The following is a 20,807-nucleotide window of genomic DNA, read 5'->3' as shown; positions in this document are numbered from 1 at the left end:
TTCCCTCTCAGAGTGATTTAGCAGGTGTACAGCAGCACATGCAGCTGCTCAGGCTGGTGTGGGGGTGTTGCTGCTGCCCACCCCCCAGCTACACAAGCTCTTCACAGGCAGCTTTTGCAGAGAGGATGTTTTGAGTGAATTTGTGATGTTGACCATGTTGGTCTGGGTGTTCCTCCTCCTGGTCTGAGGGGCACTTCAGTCAAGTTCTGGAGCAAACCCTGAGGTGACAGATGGTTAATTCTAGAGTGGAGGGACTGCAGAGGTCCTGGGTGCTCTGCTCACACCAGCAGCACTGATGGATGGCAGCAGCACTGCCTGGCTGGCCTCTGACCTGCTGCCTTTCTGTTCCCACCTCTGGTGCCAGACCAGGTACAGCACTTTGCAGTGTTCTTCACTTTAAGTGCAGGAATGGAGTCTGGAGAAGACTGAGAGGGATCTGATCAATGTCTATCAATAGCTGAGGGCTGGGGGTCAGGAAGGAAGGGACAGGGACAGCCTCTGCTCACTGTGCCCTGGGGTAGGACAAGGGGCAATGGATGGAAACTGCAGCACAGGAGGTTCCAGCTCAGCATGAGGAGGAACTTCTGCACTGTGAGGGTCCCAGAGGCCTGGAGCAGGCTGCCCAGAGAGGTTGTGGAGTCTCCTGTGGAGCCTTTGCAGCCCTGTCTGGATGTGTTCCTGTGTGACCTGTGCTGGATTCTCTGCTCCTGCTCTGGCAGGGGGTTGGACTGGAAGCTCTCCAGAGGTCTGTTCCAACCCCTGGCATCCTGTGAGCTGTGATCTGTGATCCTGTGGATGTTACTTTTTGGCAAGAGCCCTCAAGAAGAGGCAATGCTAGCAGCCAGCTGTCCTGTAGAAGCAAGAGCCTTTATTATTTGTGCCTCAGGAACAGGAAGAAAGTATTTTATCTTGTCAAAGAAATCATGAGTTGAAAGTTCTGAACCCTTCTGCTGGCTTCATCAGCTGCTGGGAACAGAATCAAAGCATCCTGAATGTACTTCAGGCTTCCTTTTGTGTATTTAAGTGCAGTGTAAACAAATACAGGAGATGAATCTTTTTGTCTTACAAATGTGAGTCAAGTGTAAGAGGCAGTTGTGTCCTCTGTCTGTTAACTGCAGCCTGGGAGGATTAAAACCCCCTCAGGGAAACATCTGGGCTGCACAGGCACAGCTGCTTTGCACTGCTGGCTTAGGAGCATTCTCACTCTGGAAGAGAGATGCAGAAGTGCTCTGGGGGGGAGGGGTGGTGTAGGTAAAGTGCTTTTGCTGCCAGGAGTGTTGCTGAATTACTGTTGTGTTTCATTGCAGTTTAAGAATCCTCTCATCATGCTCCTCCTGGCATCTGCAGTCATCAGTGTTTTAATGCATCAGTTTGATGATGCTGTCAGTATCACTGTGGTAAGGAACTGAAATCCTCCCTCTGTGGGCACTGCTCCAGGAGGTGGGGCCCTGGGAATGGCAGTGTGGGGTGGGGCTGCTTGGCTCTAGGTGATGAATTGGCTTGGGGTGCTGTCATCAAACCTCTTTCATTTGTGCCTGGGCTTTGCTCTTCTGCCCTTGGCCAGCAGCAGTAATACAGATGAGAGTGATGATCTGCCTGCAGCCTGCATCTTCACTCTTGCCCTGCCTGGCATGGCTGCCTCTGGGCATGTGTTCAGAGGGACAATTTTTGCTGCCTGCTGTGCAAGTTTTGCCTTAAGTTATGCTTTGATTTCAAATTGAGCCCAGCATTAAGCCCTCTGTGAATGTACTTGCAGGATGGAAAATGGGCAAGAGCAATGGAAGCTGAGCTCTCCAGACAGAGCACAGCAAGACAGAGGCTGAGAGAATACCTTAGAGGAGTTGGCAGGTGAAAAGGCTGCTGAGCTAGGGAGCCAGGCCTAGCACTGCTATCCAGTTGTCACTGCAAATGGGCAGAGATCATCCCTTTGGTCTCTCTTTTGGTGGCAGACAACTGAAAACTTGGGGTTCTGTATGCTCAGAGGCAAAGCCTTGCTGTGCATGCCTGGCAGAGCTGCATGCTGCCTCTGTTCAGTTTTCCTCTGGTGACTGAGGCAGCTGGAGGCTTGCTGCTAGCCCCTCTGATGCCTCAGAGAGGTGCTTGTTCTGGGGCAAGCAAACCATCTGTCTTCTTCAGGAAAAAGCCATGCTCCAGTGTCAGTTTGGAGTGGCCTGGGGTGTTTGTGAGTTGGATTTGGGTGAATGGTGGTAGTGTGGAATGTATTTCATTCTTGTGGCTGCCAGTTGAATTCAGCTGAGAGTGGATTGAAGGGAAGGGGATGCTTGCTTCACACAGCAGTCATTGAGCTTTGCTGCTTCCTCTGACACCTTCCCTTCATTTACTCACTTCCATGGCACCTGCCTGCAAGCCCCAGGCTGCCTGTGTTGCAGTCTGGTGCCCAGAGCTGTGTGTGCTATGGGAGGCTGCACAGGCTTCCTGAGGAGGCCTTGGCACTGCCATTGAATAGTTCCCAATGGGCACCTGGTGGTTTGCTGTGTTTGTGTGGGATCTCTGGCACCTTGGCTCTTGGGGAGGTGCTCAGTGTCCTGCCCCACTCCTTGGGCATCTTGGGCAGAGTTCCTGAGCCTCATCCTCTTCTCATTCTCCTTGCCAGGCTATTTTATGGTCCCCAGCTGTTCTTCAGCCTGCTCAAGCCTTCAGCTTGTTCTTAAGTCTTCCTGTTGTCTGACTCCTTGAAGGCAGCCACAGCTGTGGTGCTCTGTGGCAGCCATGTCTCACTCCCAACCTTTGTTAGCCATGTTTTTGTTTCTCATGGGTCCCTCTCACTGCTGCCTGTTGCTCACCAGCAGAGGCAGCTTTTCTTTCCAAATGACTGCCCAGTTAAGCTGATTTTCCTACAATAAGACTATCAAGCTGTTGGACATCACCAGAGCAGACACAGGCAGAGGATGAGGTTGCTTTGGTGACAGAGCCAAGGGATGCTGAGTGATTTGGAGCATGGGGTGCTTCCAAATCACCTCCTTGATATGTCAGTGTGCTGTGGCTGAGCAAGGCCAGAGAGGATCAGTTACTTCCATGGCCTTGGAATTCCTTTGTGTCACCACTTTCTCTTTTCTTGCAGGCAATACTGATTGTTGTTACAGTTGCCTTCGTTCAGGTAAGACAGCTGCTGCAGCAAGGTCACTCACTGCTTTTGTGTCAACTTCTGCCTCTGAAGCTGAAGGAGTTCTGCTAGGAATGGTTGAGTTTGACAGCTCTGTGCTCATCCAAGTCTTCTGCCTTTCCTGAAGGCCAGGAGTTCCTCTGCTATAGCTGCACTGGCAGCACTGTTGGTTAGCCCTAAGGAGAGCTTGGAAAGCAGCACTCAGAATTGTTGGGGTTAGCCCTAAAGGAGAGCTTGGGAAGCAGCACTCAGAATTGTTTGGGTTAGCCCTAAAGGAGAGCTTGGGAAGCAGCACTCAGAATTGTTGGTTAGCCCTAAAGGAGAGCTTGGGAAGCAGCACTCAGAATTGTTGGGGTTAGCCCTAAAGGAGAGCTTGGGAAGCAGCACTCAGAATTGTTGGTTAGCCCTAAAGGAGAGCTTGGGAAGCAGCACTCAGAATTGTTGGTTAGCCCTAAAGGAGAGCTTGGGAAGCAGCACTCAGAATTGTTGGTTAGCTCTAAAGGAGAGCTTGGGAAGCAGCACTCAGAATTGTTGGTTAGCCCTAAAGGAGAGCTTGGGAAGCAGCACTCAGAATTGTTGGGGTTAGCCCTAAAGGAGAGCTTGGGAAGCAGCACTCAGAGTAAACAGTGTAAAAGTACTGAAATGTTTAACTTCCTCAAGAAGAGGTCTTGGGGAATGTAGCTCTGGCTTCAGTTTTGTAGAGAAAGGGAGAAACAAAAAATCCAAAGGATCTTGGAAGCAATTTCCTGAAGTCATTAAGTAAGAGTTGTGTCAACACTCAGTGTGTGCCTAAGCCCAGCCTGCTTGGTGCCTGTGCTTCCTAGCTGAGTTTACCTTAACTCTAAGCTGTTGATTGAGCTGGAGATGAGCTGTGCTGCCTTGGGTCTCCAGGGGCTCAAAGCCTGACCACAGCAGTTTTGCTGCAGTGGAGAACTCAGAGCTTCTCCTGTCTGATCCTTGCTGGTGTCACCAAGCCCTGAGGATCCTGAAGGGAAGTGCTGAGGGCCTGTGCTGCTCTCCCAGCAGATCTGCACATTCCCAGTGCTCAGAGCATGTTTGCTTTTTAAACTGTCTGACATGGAACTAACTGCTGAAGGGCATCTCCCATCTGGTTGTTTGGAGTGTTGCTTTACGACAGCTTTGCTAGCAAGATGCTTGCAGTACCTGTCCACGGTGGTGGGTGCCTGCTGCCTGCTGCAGAGATATTGCCTGCCTGATGGTTTGTTTTTCAATGTCTCTGCAGGAGTACAGATCAGAAAAGTCTCTTGAAGAGCTTAGTAAACTTGTGCCTCCAGAATGCCACTGGTATGTATCTGCCTGTCCTTGCTGCCCTACATTCAGCCCCTCTAATCTGAACTGAGTCCCTGGACAAGGTGTGACCAAATGCCCACGTTTGTATCAAGCTCCTGTACTCACTTAAAGCCTGCCTGGCTTTTGCTCACATTGAAGATTGTTTCATGAGCCTGGAGGCTGCCTCCTCATTGTTCCCCTCTGACCCCTTTGAAGGGTGCTGCTGATGTGTAACTCCTAAGAAACAGGATGCAGTGGGTTGAAATTAGCCCCCCCCAGATGGAAACTGCCCGAGCAGCTCAGTTGGAAGCAAGTGCAGCTGTGTTTACAAACAGGGCTGCAGTCTGGGAATCTGAAATGCCAGGAAGATGTACAAAATAGACAAGATTTACACAAGAACCCCCCTGGGCAAATCCAGGGGGTGACCAACAGCTTCCCCCACCCTGTACAAGGTAAAAGGGAGAGGAGCAGAGAGTAGCTGTTAGTACTTAGCCACAAGAAGAACGCAGCCAAGGTCAGCAACAGCCAAGCCAAAGCCACCAGCTGGTATCAGCTGGAGTGATGAGCTGAGAAGAGCAAGAGTGAGTGAGTGAGTTATTAGTTAGTTAGTTTCCACAACTAACTTTGTGTTAGTTCTCAGACCAGTGGCATTAGCTGGACCTTGTCTTTACCTCCCCTTGACATCCAATGGTCACTGACTTACAATCTGCCACTTCCTACTCAAGGTCTGAGCAAAATGTCCTAGGCCCAGCCCAGAGCTGCCACCCAGAATTAGAGCAAGAGCTTGCTGGAGGCTGCAGCACTGCAGTGCCATTCAGCTCTTCTCAGATGGGGTGGCAGAGGAGGCTGAGTGCTGTGCCTGTCCTTGCCTGCAGTGTCCGGGAGGGCCGGCTGGAGCACACCCTGGCGCGGGACCTGGTGCCCGGGGACACCGTCTGCCTGGCCGTGGGGGACAGGGTCCCGGCTGACCTCCGCTTGTTTGAGGTGGGTGCCTCAGGCTGCTCCCTCGGTAAGTGCTGTGGGCCAGAGGGGAAGAGAAGACAGCCACTGAACCCACAGCAAGTCCTGTTAGTTGGAACTCACAGCAACCCCAGGCAGTGCTACAGGCTGGGGTCAGAGTGGCTGAGAGGGGCCTGGGGGTACTGGTCAATGGTAGGCTGAACATGAGCCAGCAGTGTGCCCAGGCAGCCAAGAGGGCCAGTGGCATCCTGGCCTGCATCAGGAAGAGTGTGGCCAGCAGGAGCAGGGAGGTCATTCTGCCCCTGTACACTGCACTGGTTAGGCCACACCTTGAGTCCTGTGTCCAGTTCTGGGCTCCTCAGTTTAGGAAGGAGGTTGAGCTGCTGGAAGGTGTCCAGAGAAGGGCAACAAAGCTGGGGAGGGGTCTGGAGCACAGCCCTGTGAGGAGAGGCTGAGGGAGCTGGGGTTGCTTAGCCTGGAGAGGAGGAGACTTAGGGGTGACCTTCTTGCACTCTCCAACTCCCTGAAGGGAGGCTGTAGCCAGGCAGAGGTTGGTCTCTTCTCCCAGGCAGCCAGCACCAGAACAAGAGGACACAGTCTCAAGCTGTGCCAGGGGAGGTTTAGGTTGGATGTTAGGAAGAAGTTCTACACAGAGAGAGAGATTGCCCATTGGAATGTGCTGCCCAGGGAGGTGGTGGAGTCACCATCCCTGGAGGTGTTCAGGAGGAGACTTGCTGGGGTGCTTGGTGCCATGGGTTAGTTGATTAGGTGGTGTTGGACGATAGGTTGGACTCAATGATCTTGAAGGTCTCTTCCAACCTGGTCTATTCTATTCACAACTGTTCTGGTAGAAGGTGTCAGGTAATCACTTTTGGGACAAAGTGCTGTGTGAGAGCCTGCAGGGCACATCCTGCCTGACTAACCTGCTGGCCTCCTGCAAGAGAGCTGCAGCTCTGGGGGCTATGGGAGGAGCAGCTGACATCACCTGTCTGGCCTTGTGCACGGCATCTGCTGCTGTCCTGCATGACATCCTTATCTCTGAGATGGAGACCCATGGCTTGATGGATGGACCACCTGAACTGGCCAGAAGGGCAGACTCAAAGGCTTCTGATCAATGGCTTGATGTCCATTGATTGCTCCCCACTGGTGGGGACCAGCGACAGGTGGAGTTCCTCAGGGATCTGTGCTGGCTGCAGTGCTGTTTAACATCTTTGTCAGTGATGTGGACAGTAGGACTGAGGCACCCTCAGCAGGTTTGTGGATGGCACCATGCTGTGTGGTGTCCTGGACTCACTTGAGGGCAGGGATACATCCAGAAGGATCTTGACAGTTCTTCAGTATGAGAGTAGTGAGACCATGGAACAGGTTGCCCAGGGAGGTTGTGGATATCTCCCTCCTGGAAGTGTTTAAGGCCAGGCTGGATGAGGCCTTGAGCAGCTGAGTCCAGTTGAGAGCTGTCCCTGCCCATGGCAGGAGGTTGGAGTCAATGATCTCTGAGGTCCCTTCCAACCTGAGCCATTCTGTGGTTCCCCAGCTGAGCAGCCCCAGCTCTTGGAGCCTGTCCTTGCAGGAGAGGTGCTCCAGCCCTGTGATTTGTCTGGCCCCTGCAGCACAGTTAGTACCTGAGCAGGTGTTTGGGGTGACTGCAAAGCCTTCCTCCTGCCCTCAGCAGCTGGTGCAGCAATTGCTGTTGCTCAGAAGCTCACAACATGCTCTGATGGCAGCCTGCTTGGGCCTCAGAGGGGGAAGCAGGAATGGCAGTAGGGGTTGCTTGGCTGTCTGTAGCCCTGCACCAGTGAGCTCCAGAGCTGTAATGCTTTGTACCTGTGTTGCTTTCCCAGGCTGTGGACCTCTCCATCGATGAATCCAGTCTCACAGGTGAGACAGCTCCTTGCTCCAAGTCCACAGCTCCTCAGCCAGCAGCAACCAATGGAGACCTTACCTCCAGGAGCAATATTGCCTTCATGGGAACACTGGTCAGATGTGGGAAAGCAAAGGTAAAATCTGTTGCCAGGGAGGTGTGTGTTCTCCCTTTTCAGCTGATTTGAAGCAGTTCTTACTTGTAAGGCTCTCCTGTCCATTGAGAAATGGACTTGAGTGTCCATGGCTGCTTTGAGGCTCCTGAGACAGCAGGAATGGAGCAGAGATGAAAATGTTTGCTGAAGAAGACTTTGCTGTGGCACACTGCAGAGCTGCTCTCATTCTGCTTCTTCAGACACAGAAAACAAACCTGAGGCTGGGAGAGAGAGGGAGCAGGTGATGGGAAACTCTTCCATCTGGGCTGTGGCATTTGGCTTCTAAAACTCCATTCCTGTGTCTGAGCCTCTGCAGCTCTTGGTAGTGTTGGGAAGCTGTTGCCTGTTTGCTTCACGGGAGCACAGCTCCTAGCAAAAACATTCCCTGATGGTGCCGAGAATTATATAGACCAAGCTGACAAAGGGGAGCAGGCTGAAGGGCCTGGGCCCACTGCTGAGCCTAGCATCTGCAGTGATGATCTGGATGAGGGCATTGAGTCAGTCATCAGCAAGTTTGCAGCTGACACCAAGTTAGGAGCAGATGTTGGTCAGTTAGAGGGCTGAAGGGCTCTGCAGAGGGACCTTGCCAGGCTGGACAGATGGGCAGAGTCCAACAGGATGGCATTCAACAAGTCCAAGTGCCAGGTTCTGCACCTTGGCCACAGCAACCCCATGCAGAGCTACAAGCTGGGGTCAGAGTGGCTGAGAGCTGCCAAACAGAGAGGGACCTGGGGGTGCTGATTGACAGCTGCCTAAACATGAGCCAGAGGGGGCCAAGAAGGCCAATGGCATCCTGGCCTGCATCAGGAACAGTGTGGCCAGCAGGAGCAGGGAAGTCATTGTGCCCTGTGCTCTGCACTGGTTAGGCCACACCTTGAGTCCTGTGTCCAGTTCTGGGCCCCTCAGTTTAAGAAGGACATTGAGAGACTTGAAGGTGTCCAGAGAAGGGCAACAAGGCTGGGGAGGGGTCTGGAGCACAGCCCTGTGAGGAGAGGCTGAGGGAGCTGGGGTTGCTTAGCCTGGAGAAGAGGAGGCTCAGCGGAGACCTCATTGCTCTCTCCAACTCCCTGAAGGGAGGTTGTAGCCAGGTGGGGACTGGCCTCTTCTCCCAGGCACCCAGCACCAGAACAAGAGGACACAATCTCGAGCTGTGCCAGGGGAAGTTTAGTCTGGAGGTGAGGAGAAAGTTCTTCACTGAGAGAGTTGTTAGCCATTGGAATGTGCTGCCCAGGGAGGTGGTGGAATCCCCATCCCTGGAGGTGTTCAAGAGGGGATTGGATGTGGCACTAGGAGCCATGGTTTAATCATGGGGGCTCTTGTGACAGTTTGGACTTGATGATCTTTGAGGTCTGTTCCAACCTTGGTGATTCTGTGGTGCTGTGACAGGAAAATGAAACTCCAGGTTTGAATTGGTTTCATTTTTGCCTCTTGTTTTTTTTTCAGGGGATAGTTATTGGAACAGGAGAAAACTCTGAATTTGGGGAGGTTTTCAAAATGATGCAAGCAGAAGAGGTAAGATTGCTACTTGGGAGCAGAAATGCATCTGTGAGAGCCTGTTTGGGGGATGAGAGTTGAATGGCTGCCCCAGAAACTGAAGCTTAATTAGCCTGGTTTAGGGTTTTTCCCTCAGTGTGGCATTAACCCTTGAACTGAACAGGGGAACTGAGCTCAGGGCAGCAAAATGCCCACAGCTGCCCTCCAGATGTCAACCTGGGAAGTGTTACTCATGGCAGAAAGCTCACTGCAGGAGGTGGATGTCAGGGGTTTGTGAGCTGTGCTTGTGCCAAAGGGGTTTGTGTGGCAGATCTGTGTGCACAGCACTCAGCTTTCCCTTGGTTAGCAGCATGATTTGGGGCTGGGTTAGGGGACTGTCTCCTGCTGCTTCCTCATCTCCACCTTACCCTTTTATAAGCTTCCTCTGACTCTGGTCCATCAAACTCCCACTCCAGGAGCTTCCTCTGACTCTTGCCCATCAAACTCCCACTCTAGGAGCTTCCTCTGACTCTTGCCCATCAAACTCCCACTCTAGGAGCTTCCTCTGACTCTTGCCCATCAAACTCCCACTCTAGGAGCTTCCTCTGACCCTGGTCCGTCAAACTCCCACTCCAGGAGCTTCCTCTGACTCTGGTCCATCAAACTCCCACTCTAGGAGCTTCCTCTGACTCTGGTCCATCAAACTCCCACTCTAGGAGCTTCATCTGACTCTGGTCCATCAAACTCCCACTCCAGGAGCTTCCTCTGACCCTGGTCCATCAAACTCCCACTCCAGGAGCTTCCTCTGACTCTGGTCCATCAAACTCCCACTCCAGGAGCTTCCTCTGACTCTGGTCCATCAAACTCCCACTCCAGGAGCTTCCTCTGACCCTGGTCCATCAAACTCCCACTCCAGGAGCTTCCTCTGATCCTGGTCCATCAAACTCCCACTCCAGGAGCTTCCTCTGACTCTGGTCCATCAAACTCCCACTCTAGGAGCTTCCTCTGACCCTGGTCCATCAAACTCCCACTCTAGGAGCTTCCTCTGACCCTGGTCCATCAAACTCCCACTCCAGGAGCTTCCTCTGACCCTGGTCCATCAAACTCCCACTCTAGGAGCTTCCTCTGACCCTGGTCCATCAAACTCCCACTCCAGGAGCTTCCTCTGACCCTGGTCCATCAAACTCCCACAGTGATTGCTCTCTGCTGCACATGGGATCCCCATGGGAACTCAGGCTCTTGAGTGCTGTGTGTGGCTGGGGCCATCTAGGCTCTGCTCTGGCTGCCTGGGCAGTGTAGGGGCAGAGGGAGACCATTGCTCTCCAGCTGCCAGGACTCAGCAGGCAGAGTCCAGGCACTTCTTGCTTGCCCACATAGTCCCAGCTCTGAAATCTGCCCAAAGGGGCTGGCTGAGGGCATCAGCTAGGAGCACAGCAGCAGCTTCATGCAGTGAGCCTCACTCCACCCCTCAAGGCAGCACTGCTGTGCAGTCACCAAGGGGCAGTCTGCTTTAATCCCCCTGGGAGGGAGATGTGATCAGCTCCTCAGTGCCATTTATTCTTGTGACAAGTGGAGTTGTTAGTGACAGAAGTGGACAAGACCAAGAGCCCTGGGTGACCACTCCACACCAGCAAGGGTCTGACACAGCAGAGCACTGCAGGGCTGATTTTTATCTTTATATTACAGTCAAGGTGGGGGTTGGTCTCTTCTCCCAGGCAGCCAGCACCAGAACAAGAGGACACAGTCTCAAGCTGTGCCAGGGAAGGTTTAGGCTGGAGGTGAGGAAGAAATTCTTCCCAGCAAGAGAGATTGGCCATTGGAATGTGCTACCCAGGGAGGTGGTGGAGTCACCATCCCTGGGGGTGTTTAGGAAGAGCCTGGCTGAGGCACTTGGAGCCATGGTTTGGTTGGTCAGATGGTGCTGGGTGATAGGTTGGACTTGATGATCTCAAAGGTCTTTTCCTACCTGGTTAATTCTGTATTCTGACAACTGATTTGATAGTTTGGAAGGGTGGAGTGACTCACACTGACAGCAGCTTTCTCCTCCAGAGTGCACCACTGCCTTCAGAACCTGTTGAATCAAAGATGATTTGGCAGTGGCCCTGGGTTCTGGCTTAAGGACTGAGTGTCCTGTCAGAGGGGTAAATTCCTCCAGGATACAGAGAGTACCAAGGGGCTGGATGGCACATCCCAGAGGCAGGACACAGGAAACTGAGATTTGCTATTGCATCCCATAATCCTGCATCCCTACTCCTGCATCCCTGCATAAGCAGACTCACAGCTCTGTGTCACCTCTCTCTTCTCCCAGCTGCTGTCACCTCTGGGGCTGTGGGGGACTGCAGCCTGCTCAGCAAACTCTTTTCTTGCTGTGCCATGGGGGCCTGGGGGGCCTGTGCTGGGGGGGGACAGGTTGGCCTATTCTGGGCCTACTGAGGCTTAGTGTGGGGAAGAGGCTTGGTCTGGTTGAGAGCTGGTGAGCCCAGCTGGAAAACTAGGCCTAAACTGGTTCTGATTGTGTGTATTAGGATGCTTGAAGGTGTCCAGAGAAGGCTGGGGAGGGGTCTGGAGCACAGCCCTGTGAGGAGAGGCTGAGGGAGCTGGGGTTGCTTAGCCTGGAGAAGAGGAGACTCAGGGGAGACCTCATTGCTCTCTCCAACTCCCTGAAGGGAGGTTGTAGCCAGGTGGGGGTTGGTCTCTTCTCCCAGGCACCCAGCACCAGAACAAGAGGACACAGTCTCAAGCTGTGCCAGGGGAGGTTTAGGCTGGAGGTGAGGAGAAAGTTCTTCCCAGAGAGAGTTGTTAGCTGTTGGAATGTGCTGCCCAGGGAGGTGGTGGAGTCCCCATCCCTGGAGGTGTTCAGAAAAGGACTGGCTGTGGCACTTGGAGCCATGGTTCAGTTGTCAGGAGGTGTTAGGCATTAGGTGACAGGTTGGACTTGCTGATCTCTGAGGTCTCTCCAGCCTGGCTGAGTCTGTGCTTCTGTGTATCCCTTTCTCTGAAAACCTTTTGTGTTGTGGGCTGTTTGTAAACAGTGTTTCTGTTGGAGCTCCAGTTCTGTGCCAGTGTGCCTTGGGGTTGGGGTTGTTTTGGCCACCCCTCCTGCAGTGTCCTGCACCACATGTGGAACCCCCCAGACTCACTGGCAGCCTCTGCAACAGTCCACACTTCATGGCTTGTTTGCACTTGGTCCAAGTGAAAGCCTTTGCTCTGTGTCCCCATCTCCTTTTGCTGCCTTCTCTCTTTGGCACAAGAGTGCCTCAGTATTTCCTTGGGTTCCTGCTTGGCTAAAGTGAGCTTTCTGGAGAGGATGAAGAGATTCCTTTTGAAGCACCTGCCAGGGCTCTGGTGCCTCTGCCTTGACAAGGTGGGTTTATTCTGCCTGCCAAGGGCTGTGCAGTGGTGGAAGGAGTGCAGTGGCTTTGGACTTGCTGCTGTTTATTCAGTTGTTAATAAGGGCTTTGGTAAGACTGCTTGGATTAGATGTGTTGGAGACCTCCCCAGGCTCCCCATTTCATGGAAGTCTTCTGAAGAAGAAGGCAACTTTGCTGTGACACACTGCAGAGCTGCTCTCATTCTGCTTCTTCAGACACAGAAAGCTAACCTGAGGCTGGGGGAGAGAGGCAGCAGGTGCTGGGACACTCTTCCATCCAGCATGTGGCATTTAGCTTCTAAAACTCCTTTCCTGTGTTTGAGCCTCTGCAGCTCAAGTGCAGCAATGTGGTCTGGCAGCTGCATCTCCTTGTCTGACAGGGTGTGCCAGTGTGAGGCTGCTGGTGCCTTTAGGAACCACAAAGCCATAGCCCTCCAGAGGAGCCAGAGTGCCCAGGAGGTGGGCTGGAAGATGTGTTTCATCCCCACAAGTCCTGCATGCCTAGAAATCTGCCTGCAAAGTCAAGTTTCTTGCCTTTTCCCTCCCTCTGTCCTCCCAGGAAGGACTCCCAGGCTCTTACCTCTCTTGGTGGGGGAGTGAGGCCTGGTGTTGGGCTTGGCAAAGCTGCCAGTTGGGCCTGGGGCTGCTTAACTGGGGCCTGGAGCTGCCAAGCCAAATCTTAGCTGCATCACAGTGCTGTGGTATGGAGGGTAGGGAGGGGGCATGAAGGCCTGGGTTGGTTGGCCTGGTTTCAAGGGAGGTTTGGGTGAAGCTTTGGCTTAATGTGGCTCTGTGTTAAGCCCAGACTGTGGATTCTGTGTGTTTGAGCTGCTTTGTACTGCTGTGTGCAGTTGTGGATGGCCTTTCCATCTAAACTTCCCATCCTCTCCCATCCTGTGGGTGAGTGATTCTCTTCTGCCCCTTCTGGCAGAGGTAGAAGAGCTTCTGTCTGGCTCTAAACCATGACACAGGGTCTTCCCATTGCTCCTGTGAAGTAAGGGCTGATACAGGTCATGGGTTTTAGCCTGCACTTGCTGACTGCTGCCTGCCTTCCATTCCTCCAGGCTCCAAAGACCCCTCTGCAGAAGAGCATGGATCTGCTGGGAAAGCAACTTTCCCTGTATTCCTTTGGGATCATAGGTAAGAGCAGCTGTGTGCAAGAGTGACAAGCTGTGGTGCAACTGGAGCTGCCAGCTAGGCTTGGGAAGGAAGGAGGGTTATTGTTCTCTTCATGAAATACTCTGGCTCCTCCTTTGTTGATCACTTGAAGTTCATGCCACTGATCACCTGAAGGTTCCTCAGGTGGCACAGCTTTCCACATGAGTGTCCCCTTGCTCCCTCTGCACACACTTGTGCCCTCTGAATGCTTCCTTTGGAGCTGCTGGGACAGCTGGGCAGCTTGGCTGGCAGAAGCACTCTTCACTTTTGCCCCCCCCCCTCCAAGTGGGATCATGTTTTGGCAGTGGAAGAAGTGGAAGTGGTCTACAGTTAGTGCCATGCTGAGCCCAAGCTCAGCTGTGTTGGCTGTGTGCACGCCTTCAGGCTGCAGCAGGAGCTGGCTCTGTGTTTATCCTGAGCTCTGTTTGCTTTCCAGGTGTTATTATGCTGGTTGGCTGGCTGCAGGGCAAGCACATCCTTGATATGTTCACAATTGGTGTGAGGTAAGAGTCTGGAGTTGAAGCACTGCAGCAAGACCTCAACTGCAGAGAGACCTTGCCAGGCTGGACAGATGGGCAGAGGCCAAGGGCAGGAGACTGAACACATCCAAGTGCCAGGTGCTGCACATTGGCCACAACAACCCCAGGCAGTGTCAGAGTGGCTGAGAGCAGCCAGGCAGAAAGGGGTCTGGGGGGTAGTGTTTGACAGCAATTGAACATGAGCCTGCAGTGTGCCCAGGCAGCCAGGAGGGCCAATGGCATCCTGGCCTGCATCAGGAAGAGTGTGGCCAGCAGGAGCAGGGAGGTCATTCTGCCCCTGTACACTGCACTGGTTAGGCCACACCTTGAGTCCTGTGTCCAGCTCTGGGCCCCTCAGGTTAGGAAGGAGGTTGAGCTGCTGGAAGGTGTCCAGAGAAGGGCAACAAGGCTGGGGAGGGGTCTGGAGCACAGCCCTGTGAGGAGAGGCTGAGGGAGCTGGGGTTGCTTAGCCTGGAGAAGAGGAGGCTCAGGGGAGACCTTCTTGCTCTCTGCAACTCCCTGAAGGGAGGTTGTAGCCAGGTGGGGGTTGGTCTCTTCTCCCAGGCACCCAGCACCAGAACAAGAGGACACAGTCTCAGGCTGTGCCAGGGGAGGTTTAGGCTGGAGGTTAGGAAGAAGTTCTACACAGAGAGAGTGATTGCCCTTTGGGATGTGCTGCCCAGGGAGGTGGTGGAGTCACCATCACTGGAGGTGTTCAGGAGGAGACTTGATGGGGTGCTTGGTGCCATGGGTTAGTTGGTTGGGTGGTGTTGGATGACAGGTTGGACTTGATGATCTTGAAGGTCTTTTCCAGTCTGGTGTGGTCTGGTCTGGTCTATTCTATTCTATTCTATTCTATTCTATTCTATTCTATTTGTCTGAAAGTTAATGATGCCTCTCACAGCATCCTTGCACAGCCTGCTGTGCAGGGCATCAGAGGGAGCTGAGGGGACTGCAGGCCTTCTGGTCTCTGGTTTGTTCCATCCTTTAGGGTGTTAGGGGAACTTGATGGCAGGGTGTTGTCTGCTGGGAACAGCCCTGAAGGGAGCTGCTCTCACTCTGCCCTCTGAGAGAAGCTGCTGAGTTGCTCAGGACCCAGGAGTGCCCAAGGCAGAGCTGTCTTTGAATGACAGGGTCACTCTCTGCAGAGTGGGGAGGGGGGAGACAGAGAGAACCCACCAGGAACTGCACCTCTGAGCATTGTGTAGTGAGTTCATTGTAGCATCATTAACACTGAGCACTGTTTAATGAGTTACTGTGATAATCATTCTTTACCATGAGGGTGGTGGAACACTGGCACAGGTTGCCCAGGGAGGTGGTTGAGGCTCCATGGCTGGAGGTATTCAAGGTGAGGCTGGACAGGGCTGTGGGCAACCTGATCTAGTGGAGGATGTCCCTGCTGAGTGCAGAGGGCTTGGGCTGGATGAATTCTGGAGCTCCCTTCCAACCCAGAGCATTCTATGCTAACACTGAGCACTGGCTGATGAGCTGCTGTGAAGCCCTTAACACTGTTAGCAGAGGTTTTACTCATCTTTTAGTGACCTTCCATGCCATCCTTACACTTGGTTTGCTGCCATGTGATGATGAGGAAGTGACAGGAGTGGTTCCCACTGCTGTTGAGTGCTGGCTGCAGAGGCAGGGCTGCTTTGCACAGTGCTGCTTTGCACAGTGCTAATGAGTGCAAACCAGATGTACAAAGGGTTTCTCCACCTCCCTCCCTTATTTCCCTGTGTAGGCATAAGGAGGAGTAGGAATGCCCAAGATGTGCACTGTGCTGCTGTCTGCAGTGTGCATCTTACAATGCCTGGAGTGCAGCTGGAATCACCTGGCAGCTGCTGCTTCTCCCCTCTGACCTCACTGACCAGGCAGCTGCAGCAGCAGTGCTGTGGGGGGAGTGCATGGTGGCAGTGTACTGGTGTGGGATGCCCTCAGAGCTGTCTTCACTTCCATTCCAGCTTGGCTGTGGCTGCAATCCCTGAAGGACTCCCAATTGTGGTGACAGTGACCCTGGCCCTGGGGGTGATGAGGATGGTGAAGAAAAGAGCAATTGTGAAGAAGCTGCCAATTGTGGAGACTCTAGGTAGGAGTGCCCTGGGGGGTGTTTGGATACAGGTGAACACAAGTATTGATCAACATGGGGAGCCCCAGAGCTGGGGATGGGTGGCTGGAGAGCTGCAGCTGGGAGAGGGACCTGGGAGTGTTGGGTGGCAGTCCCTGAGCAGGAGGCAGCAGTGCCCAGGGGGCAAGAAAGCCAAAGGCATCCTGGCCTGGGTCAGAAGCAGGGTGGGCAGCAGGGCCAGGGAGGGGATCATCCCCCTGTGCTCAGCACTGGGGAGGCCACAGCTGGAGTGCTGTGTTCAGCTCTGGGCCCTCCCTGCAGGAAGGACACTGAGGGGCTGGAGCCTGTGCAGAGCAGGGCAGCCAGGCTGGAGAAGGGCCTGGAGCCCCTGGGCTAGAGGAGGGGCTGAGGGAGCTGGGGGTGTTGAGGCTGGAGAAGAGGAGGCTGAGGGAGACCTCCTTGCTCTCTGCAGCTCCCTGCAGGGAGGTTGCAGTGAGGAGGGGACAGCCTCTGCTCCTGGGTGTCAAGGGCCAGGAGCAGAGGCAATGGTTGCAAGCTGCCCCAGGGGAGGTTCAGGCTGGATGCTAGGAAATCTTTCTTGCCTGGAAGGGTTCTGAGGCCTTGGAATGTTGTGGCCAGGGCAGTGCTGGAGTCCCCATCCCTGGAGGTGTTGAAGCAGTGTGTGGAGCTGGTGCTTAGGGCCATGGTTTGGTGCTGAGCCTGCAGTGCTGGGTGGATGTGTTCTGTCATTCTGGGATATAAAACACAGGACATGCCAATAGAAACAGGAATGCTGAGCTAAACTGTTCAGCTGCACTTCAGGCTCTGGCTGCATTCAAAGAAGGGAAATGTTGTTGGCAGTGCCTCTGGCAGAGGCTCATTGGTGTTGCCAGGGGCTGTGGTGCTTGTTGGAGTCCTGCTGTCATGATGCTGCAGCTCCCTTGCAGAGGCAGAGGGCACAGACAACTCTCCCCTCTCTGTCATCTTGCTACATGCATAGGTCTAGTTGCAGGTCACATTTGTGTGGCAGGGAGTGTGGGTGGCATTAGGCAGGTGCTGTACTAGTAATGAAGCAGGAGGAGTGCTGCAAAGCAGGCCCTTGCTGCTCCTCCTCAGCAGCAGGCACCAGTGAGATGGCAGGAAGGCAGCTGGAGTGCAGCAGAACAAAATGAAGCAGAGGAGGTGAATGGAAGCACTTCTGGGACCCCTCACCACAGGAGAGACATTGAGTTGCTGCAGTGTCCAGGGCAGGGCAATGAGGCTGGGGAGGAGCAGCTGAGGCAGCTGGGGGTGTTCAGTGTGGAGGGGGCTGAGGGGAGACCTCATTGCTCTCTACAGCTCCCTGAAAGGAGGCTGCAGTGAGGTAGGGTTGGGCTCTGCTCCCTAGTCTTAGGTGATAGGAGAGGAAATGGCCTGGAGTTGTGCCAGGGGAGGCTTAGGTTGGAGATGAGGAAAATTCTCTTTGCTGCCAGAGTGGTCAGGGCCTGGCAGGGGCTGCCCAGGGAGGTGGTGCAGTCCCCATGGCTGGAGGGGTTCAAGAAGCCTGTGGCCATGGCTCCTGGGAAGGTGGTTGAGTGGCCATGGTGGGGCTGGGTTGCTGGCTGCTCTGGGAGGTCTTTTCCAACCAAAACAATTCTCTGATTCTCTGGCTGCTGAGCAGCTGTGGATTGGGCATTTTGACTTTGCCCTGTATTTTGTAGCTCATTGCTCAGAGTTGTGAAGAGCCTCACAGAGCTGTTCAGGAGAGCTGGAACTTGTCTGTCTGTCCTTCCCCTCCCTCTGGGTTTTCAGAACACAGCTGAGGGATTGCTGGAGCTTGGTTTGCCTTCAATCCTTCTGTGAATTGATTGTTTCAGGTTGCTGCAATGTCATCTGTTCAGACAAAACTGGAACTCTGACCAAGAATGAGATGACTGTTACCCAGATTGTCACTGCAGATGGGCAGCATGCTGAGGTAGGTGTGGGGGGAGACTCTGCACAGGTCTCCTTTTTCCTTGGTGGTGGGGAGCGGTGAGACAGGCAGGGAGAGGAGCAGTTAGAGCATGCATTTGGAAGAGAAGAAAGCAAGCTTGTGTAACAGGGCAGGGAAAGAGCATGCCCTGCATTGCAGGTCCTGCACCTGGCTCACAACAACCCCATGGGGAGCTCCAGAGCTGGGGATGTGTGGCTGGAAAGCTGCAGCTGGGAGAGGGACCTGGGGGTGTTGGGTGGCAGTCCCTGAGCAGGAGGCAGCAGTGCCCAGGGGGCCAAGAAAGCCAAAGGCATCCTGGCCTGGGTCAGAAGCAGGGTGGGCAGCAGGGCCAGGGAGGGGATCATCCCCCTGTGCTCAGCACTGGGGAGGCCACAGCTGGAGTGCTGTGTTCAGCTCTGGGCCCTCCCTGCAGGAAGGCCACTGAGGGGCTGGAGCCTGTGCAGAGCAGGGCAGGCAGGCTGGAGAAGGGCCTGGAGCCCCTGGGCTAGAGGAGGGGCTGAGGGAGCTGGGGGTGTTGAGGCTGGAGAAGAGGAGGCTGAGGGAGACCTCCTTGCTCTCTGCAGCTCCCTGCAGGGAGGTTGCAGTGAGGAGGGGACAGCCTCTGCTCCTGGGTGTCAAGGGCCAGGAGCAGAGGCAATGGTTGCAAGCTGCCCCAGGGGAGGTTCAGACTGGATGCTAGGAAATCTTTCTTGCCTGGAAGGGTTCTGAGGCCTTGGAATGTTGTGGCCAGGGCAGTGCTGGAGTCCCCATCCCTGGAGGTGTTGAAGCAGTGTGTGGAGCTGGTGCTTAGGGCCATGGTTTGGTGCTGAGCCTGCAGTGCTGGGTGGAGGTTGGCCTGGCTGAGCCTGGAGGTCTCTCCCAGCCTGATGTGTTCTGTGAGTCTGTAACAGGGGAAGGGAAGAACATGCACTGCATTTAATGGGGTAAGGGACTGACATGCACTGCATTCACCTGTGCTAGGAATAAAACTGGTGCATTACCAGGAGTCTCTCATCCCTCACCTGCCCTCAGCATTTGCACTCCTCAGCCTCCTGCCTGCTCTGTAGGAAGCTGAGTGGGAGAATCCATTCACACTGAGCCAACCCATTGTGAAGGGCCTGTCAAAAACACTCTGAGCTTGCAGTAAAAAGCTGAGTTGAAACCAGTGCCTGCCCCTGGGGCCTGTTGCACTGCAAGCTGCCTCTGTCTGTTTGTCCTGCAGGTTACTGGAGTGGGCTACAACAGGTTTGGAGAGGTGCTGCTGGAGGGGGAGGTGATTCACGGTTACAACAACCCTTCCATCAGCAAGGTGGTGGAGGTAAGGCCCTGGCACAGAGAGCTGGGCAGCACAAGAGCTTTCCATGGCATTGACTTTGTCTTCTCTCCTGCCCTGCTCCCCTCCTAGGCTGGCTGTGTGTGCAATGATGCTCTGATCAGGAACAACACCCTGATGGGGAAGCCGACGGAAGGGGCTCTGATCGCGCTGGCCATGAAGGTGTGTGCCTGCTGCCGGGCTCAGGGCAGCTGTCTAGGAGCCTTTGGCACTCTGGAAGATGAGTGGCACCTGTGCTGGTTAACAGTTTTATCATGATACAGACAGTGGGGTGGAGGCACCATCAGCAGTGTGCAGATGGCACCAAGCTGAGTGGTGCAGCTGATGAGCCAGAGGGACAGGATGGCATCCAGAGGGACCTGGACAGGCTGCAGAGGTGAACCCAGCTGAACCTCACAAGGTTCAACAAGAGCAAGGGCAGAGTCCTGCACCTGGGCCAGAATCCTCACTGTCAATACAGACTGGGGGAGGAGTGATAGAAAGCAGCCCTGGGGAGAAGGGCTTGGGGGTGCTGGTGGGGGAGAAGCTGGGCAGGAGCAGGCAGTGTGAGACTGCAGCACAGGAGGCCAAGGGCAGCCTGGGCTGCACCCAAAGCAGTGTGGCCAGAGCTGGAGAGAAGGAATTCTGCTCTGCTCTGGGGAGACCTCACCAGGAATGTGGTGATCCTGCTTTGGTAGGGGGGTGATGATCTCTGGAGGTCCCTTCCAAGCTCTGCTGTACTGTGGTACTGTGATGCTGCAAACTAGAGCAGTGCTCTTGAGAAAAACATTGTGGAGGTGAAAGTGGCCTTGACCTGAGTAGTGACTGCTGACTGGGATGATGTTGTGACTAGAGAGAGGTGAGGCAGGCAGTTAATAACATTGTAAATAGCTTCTTAATTTGGCTCTGCCACACACATGACTATCCAACAAGTTCTGCATGGGACAGCAATGTGCCCTGGGGGCCAAGAAGGCCAATGGGGGCCTGGGGAGCATTCAGAGGAGTGTGGCCAGCACAGCCAGGGAGGTTCTCCTCCCCCTCTGCTCTGCCCTGCTGAGACCTCACCTGGAATATTGCATCCAGTTCTGGGCTCCCCAGCTCAGGAGGGACAGGGATCTGATGGAGAGAGTCCAAGGGAGGGCTACAAGGATGCTGCAGGGACTGCAGCACTGCCTGGGGAGGAGAGGCTGAGAGCCCTGGGGCTGTTCAGTCTGCAGAGGAGAAGGCTGAGAGGGATCTGATCAATGTCTATCAATAGGTGAGGGCTGGGGGTCAGGAAGGAAGGGACAGGCACAGCCTCTGCTCACTGTGCCCTGGGATAGGCCAAGGAGCAATGGATGGAAACTGCAGCACAGGAGGTTCTACCTCAACATGAAGAGGAACTTCTTGACTGTGAGGGTGCCAGAGGCCTGGAGCAGGCTGCCCAGAGAGGTTGTGGAGTCTCCTTCTGTGGAGCCTTTGCAGCCCTGTCTGGATGTGTTCCTGTGTGACCTGTGCTGGATTCTCTGCTCCTGCTCTGGCAGTCTACAAATGGCTTAGCTGCTGGACAGGAGCTGCCTGACAAGAGTGCTGTTCTC

General features: G+C 54.3%; 1 protein-coding gene across 6 annotated transcripts in view; it reads left to right on the top strand.

The window, feature by feature from the left end:
- The window catches only part of ATP2C1 (ATPase secretory pathway Ca2+ transporting 1), a 68,702-nt gene that overhangs the window by 26,153 nt on the left and 21,742 nt on the right, over positions 1-20,807 (top strand). For all 6 annotated transcript variants that reach the window (XM_068146372.1, XM_068146377.1, XM_068146374.1 and 3 more), the window contains 12 exons: positions 1,308-1,397; positions 3,083-3,118; positions 4,368-4,429; positions 5,290-5,398; positions 7,216-7,371; positions 8,833-8,901; positions 13,297-13,372; positions 13,827-13,893; positions 15,864-15,988; positions 17,824-17,921; positions 19,141-19,236; positions 19,324-19,413. In XM_068146372.1, coding sequence (XP_068002473.1) covers positions 1,308-1,397; positions 3,083-3,118; positions 4,368-4,429; positions 5,290-5,398; positions 7,216-7,371; positions 8,833-8,901; positions 13,297-13,372; positions 13,827-13,893; positions 15,864-15,988; positions 17,824-17,921; positions 19,141-19,236; positions 19,324-19,413 — 1,074 coding nt within the window. The remainder of the gene's footprint in view (positions 1-1,307; positions 1,398-3,082; positions 3,119-4,367; positions 4,430-5,289; positions 5,399-7,215; positions 7,372-8,832; positions 8,902-13,296; positions 13,373-13,826; positions 13,894-15,863; positions 15,989-17,823; positions 17,922-19,140; positions 19,237-19,323; positions 19,414-20,807) is intronic.

Source organism: Melanerpes formicivorus, unplaced genomic scaffold (assembly GCF_026170545.1).
Source record: "Melanerpes formicivorus ecotype bairdi unplaced genomic scaffold, bMelFor1.0.p_v2 SCAF_13, whole genome shotgun sequence".
Lineage (NCBI taxonomy): Eukaryota > Metazoa > Chordata > Aves > Piciformes > Picidae > Melanerpes > Melanerpes formicivorus.
This window is presented reverse-complemented; position numbering and strand designations above follow the sequence as displayed.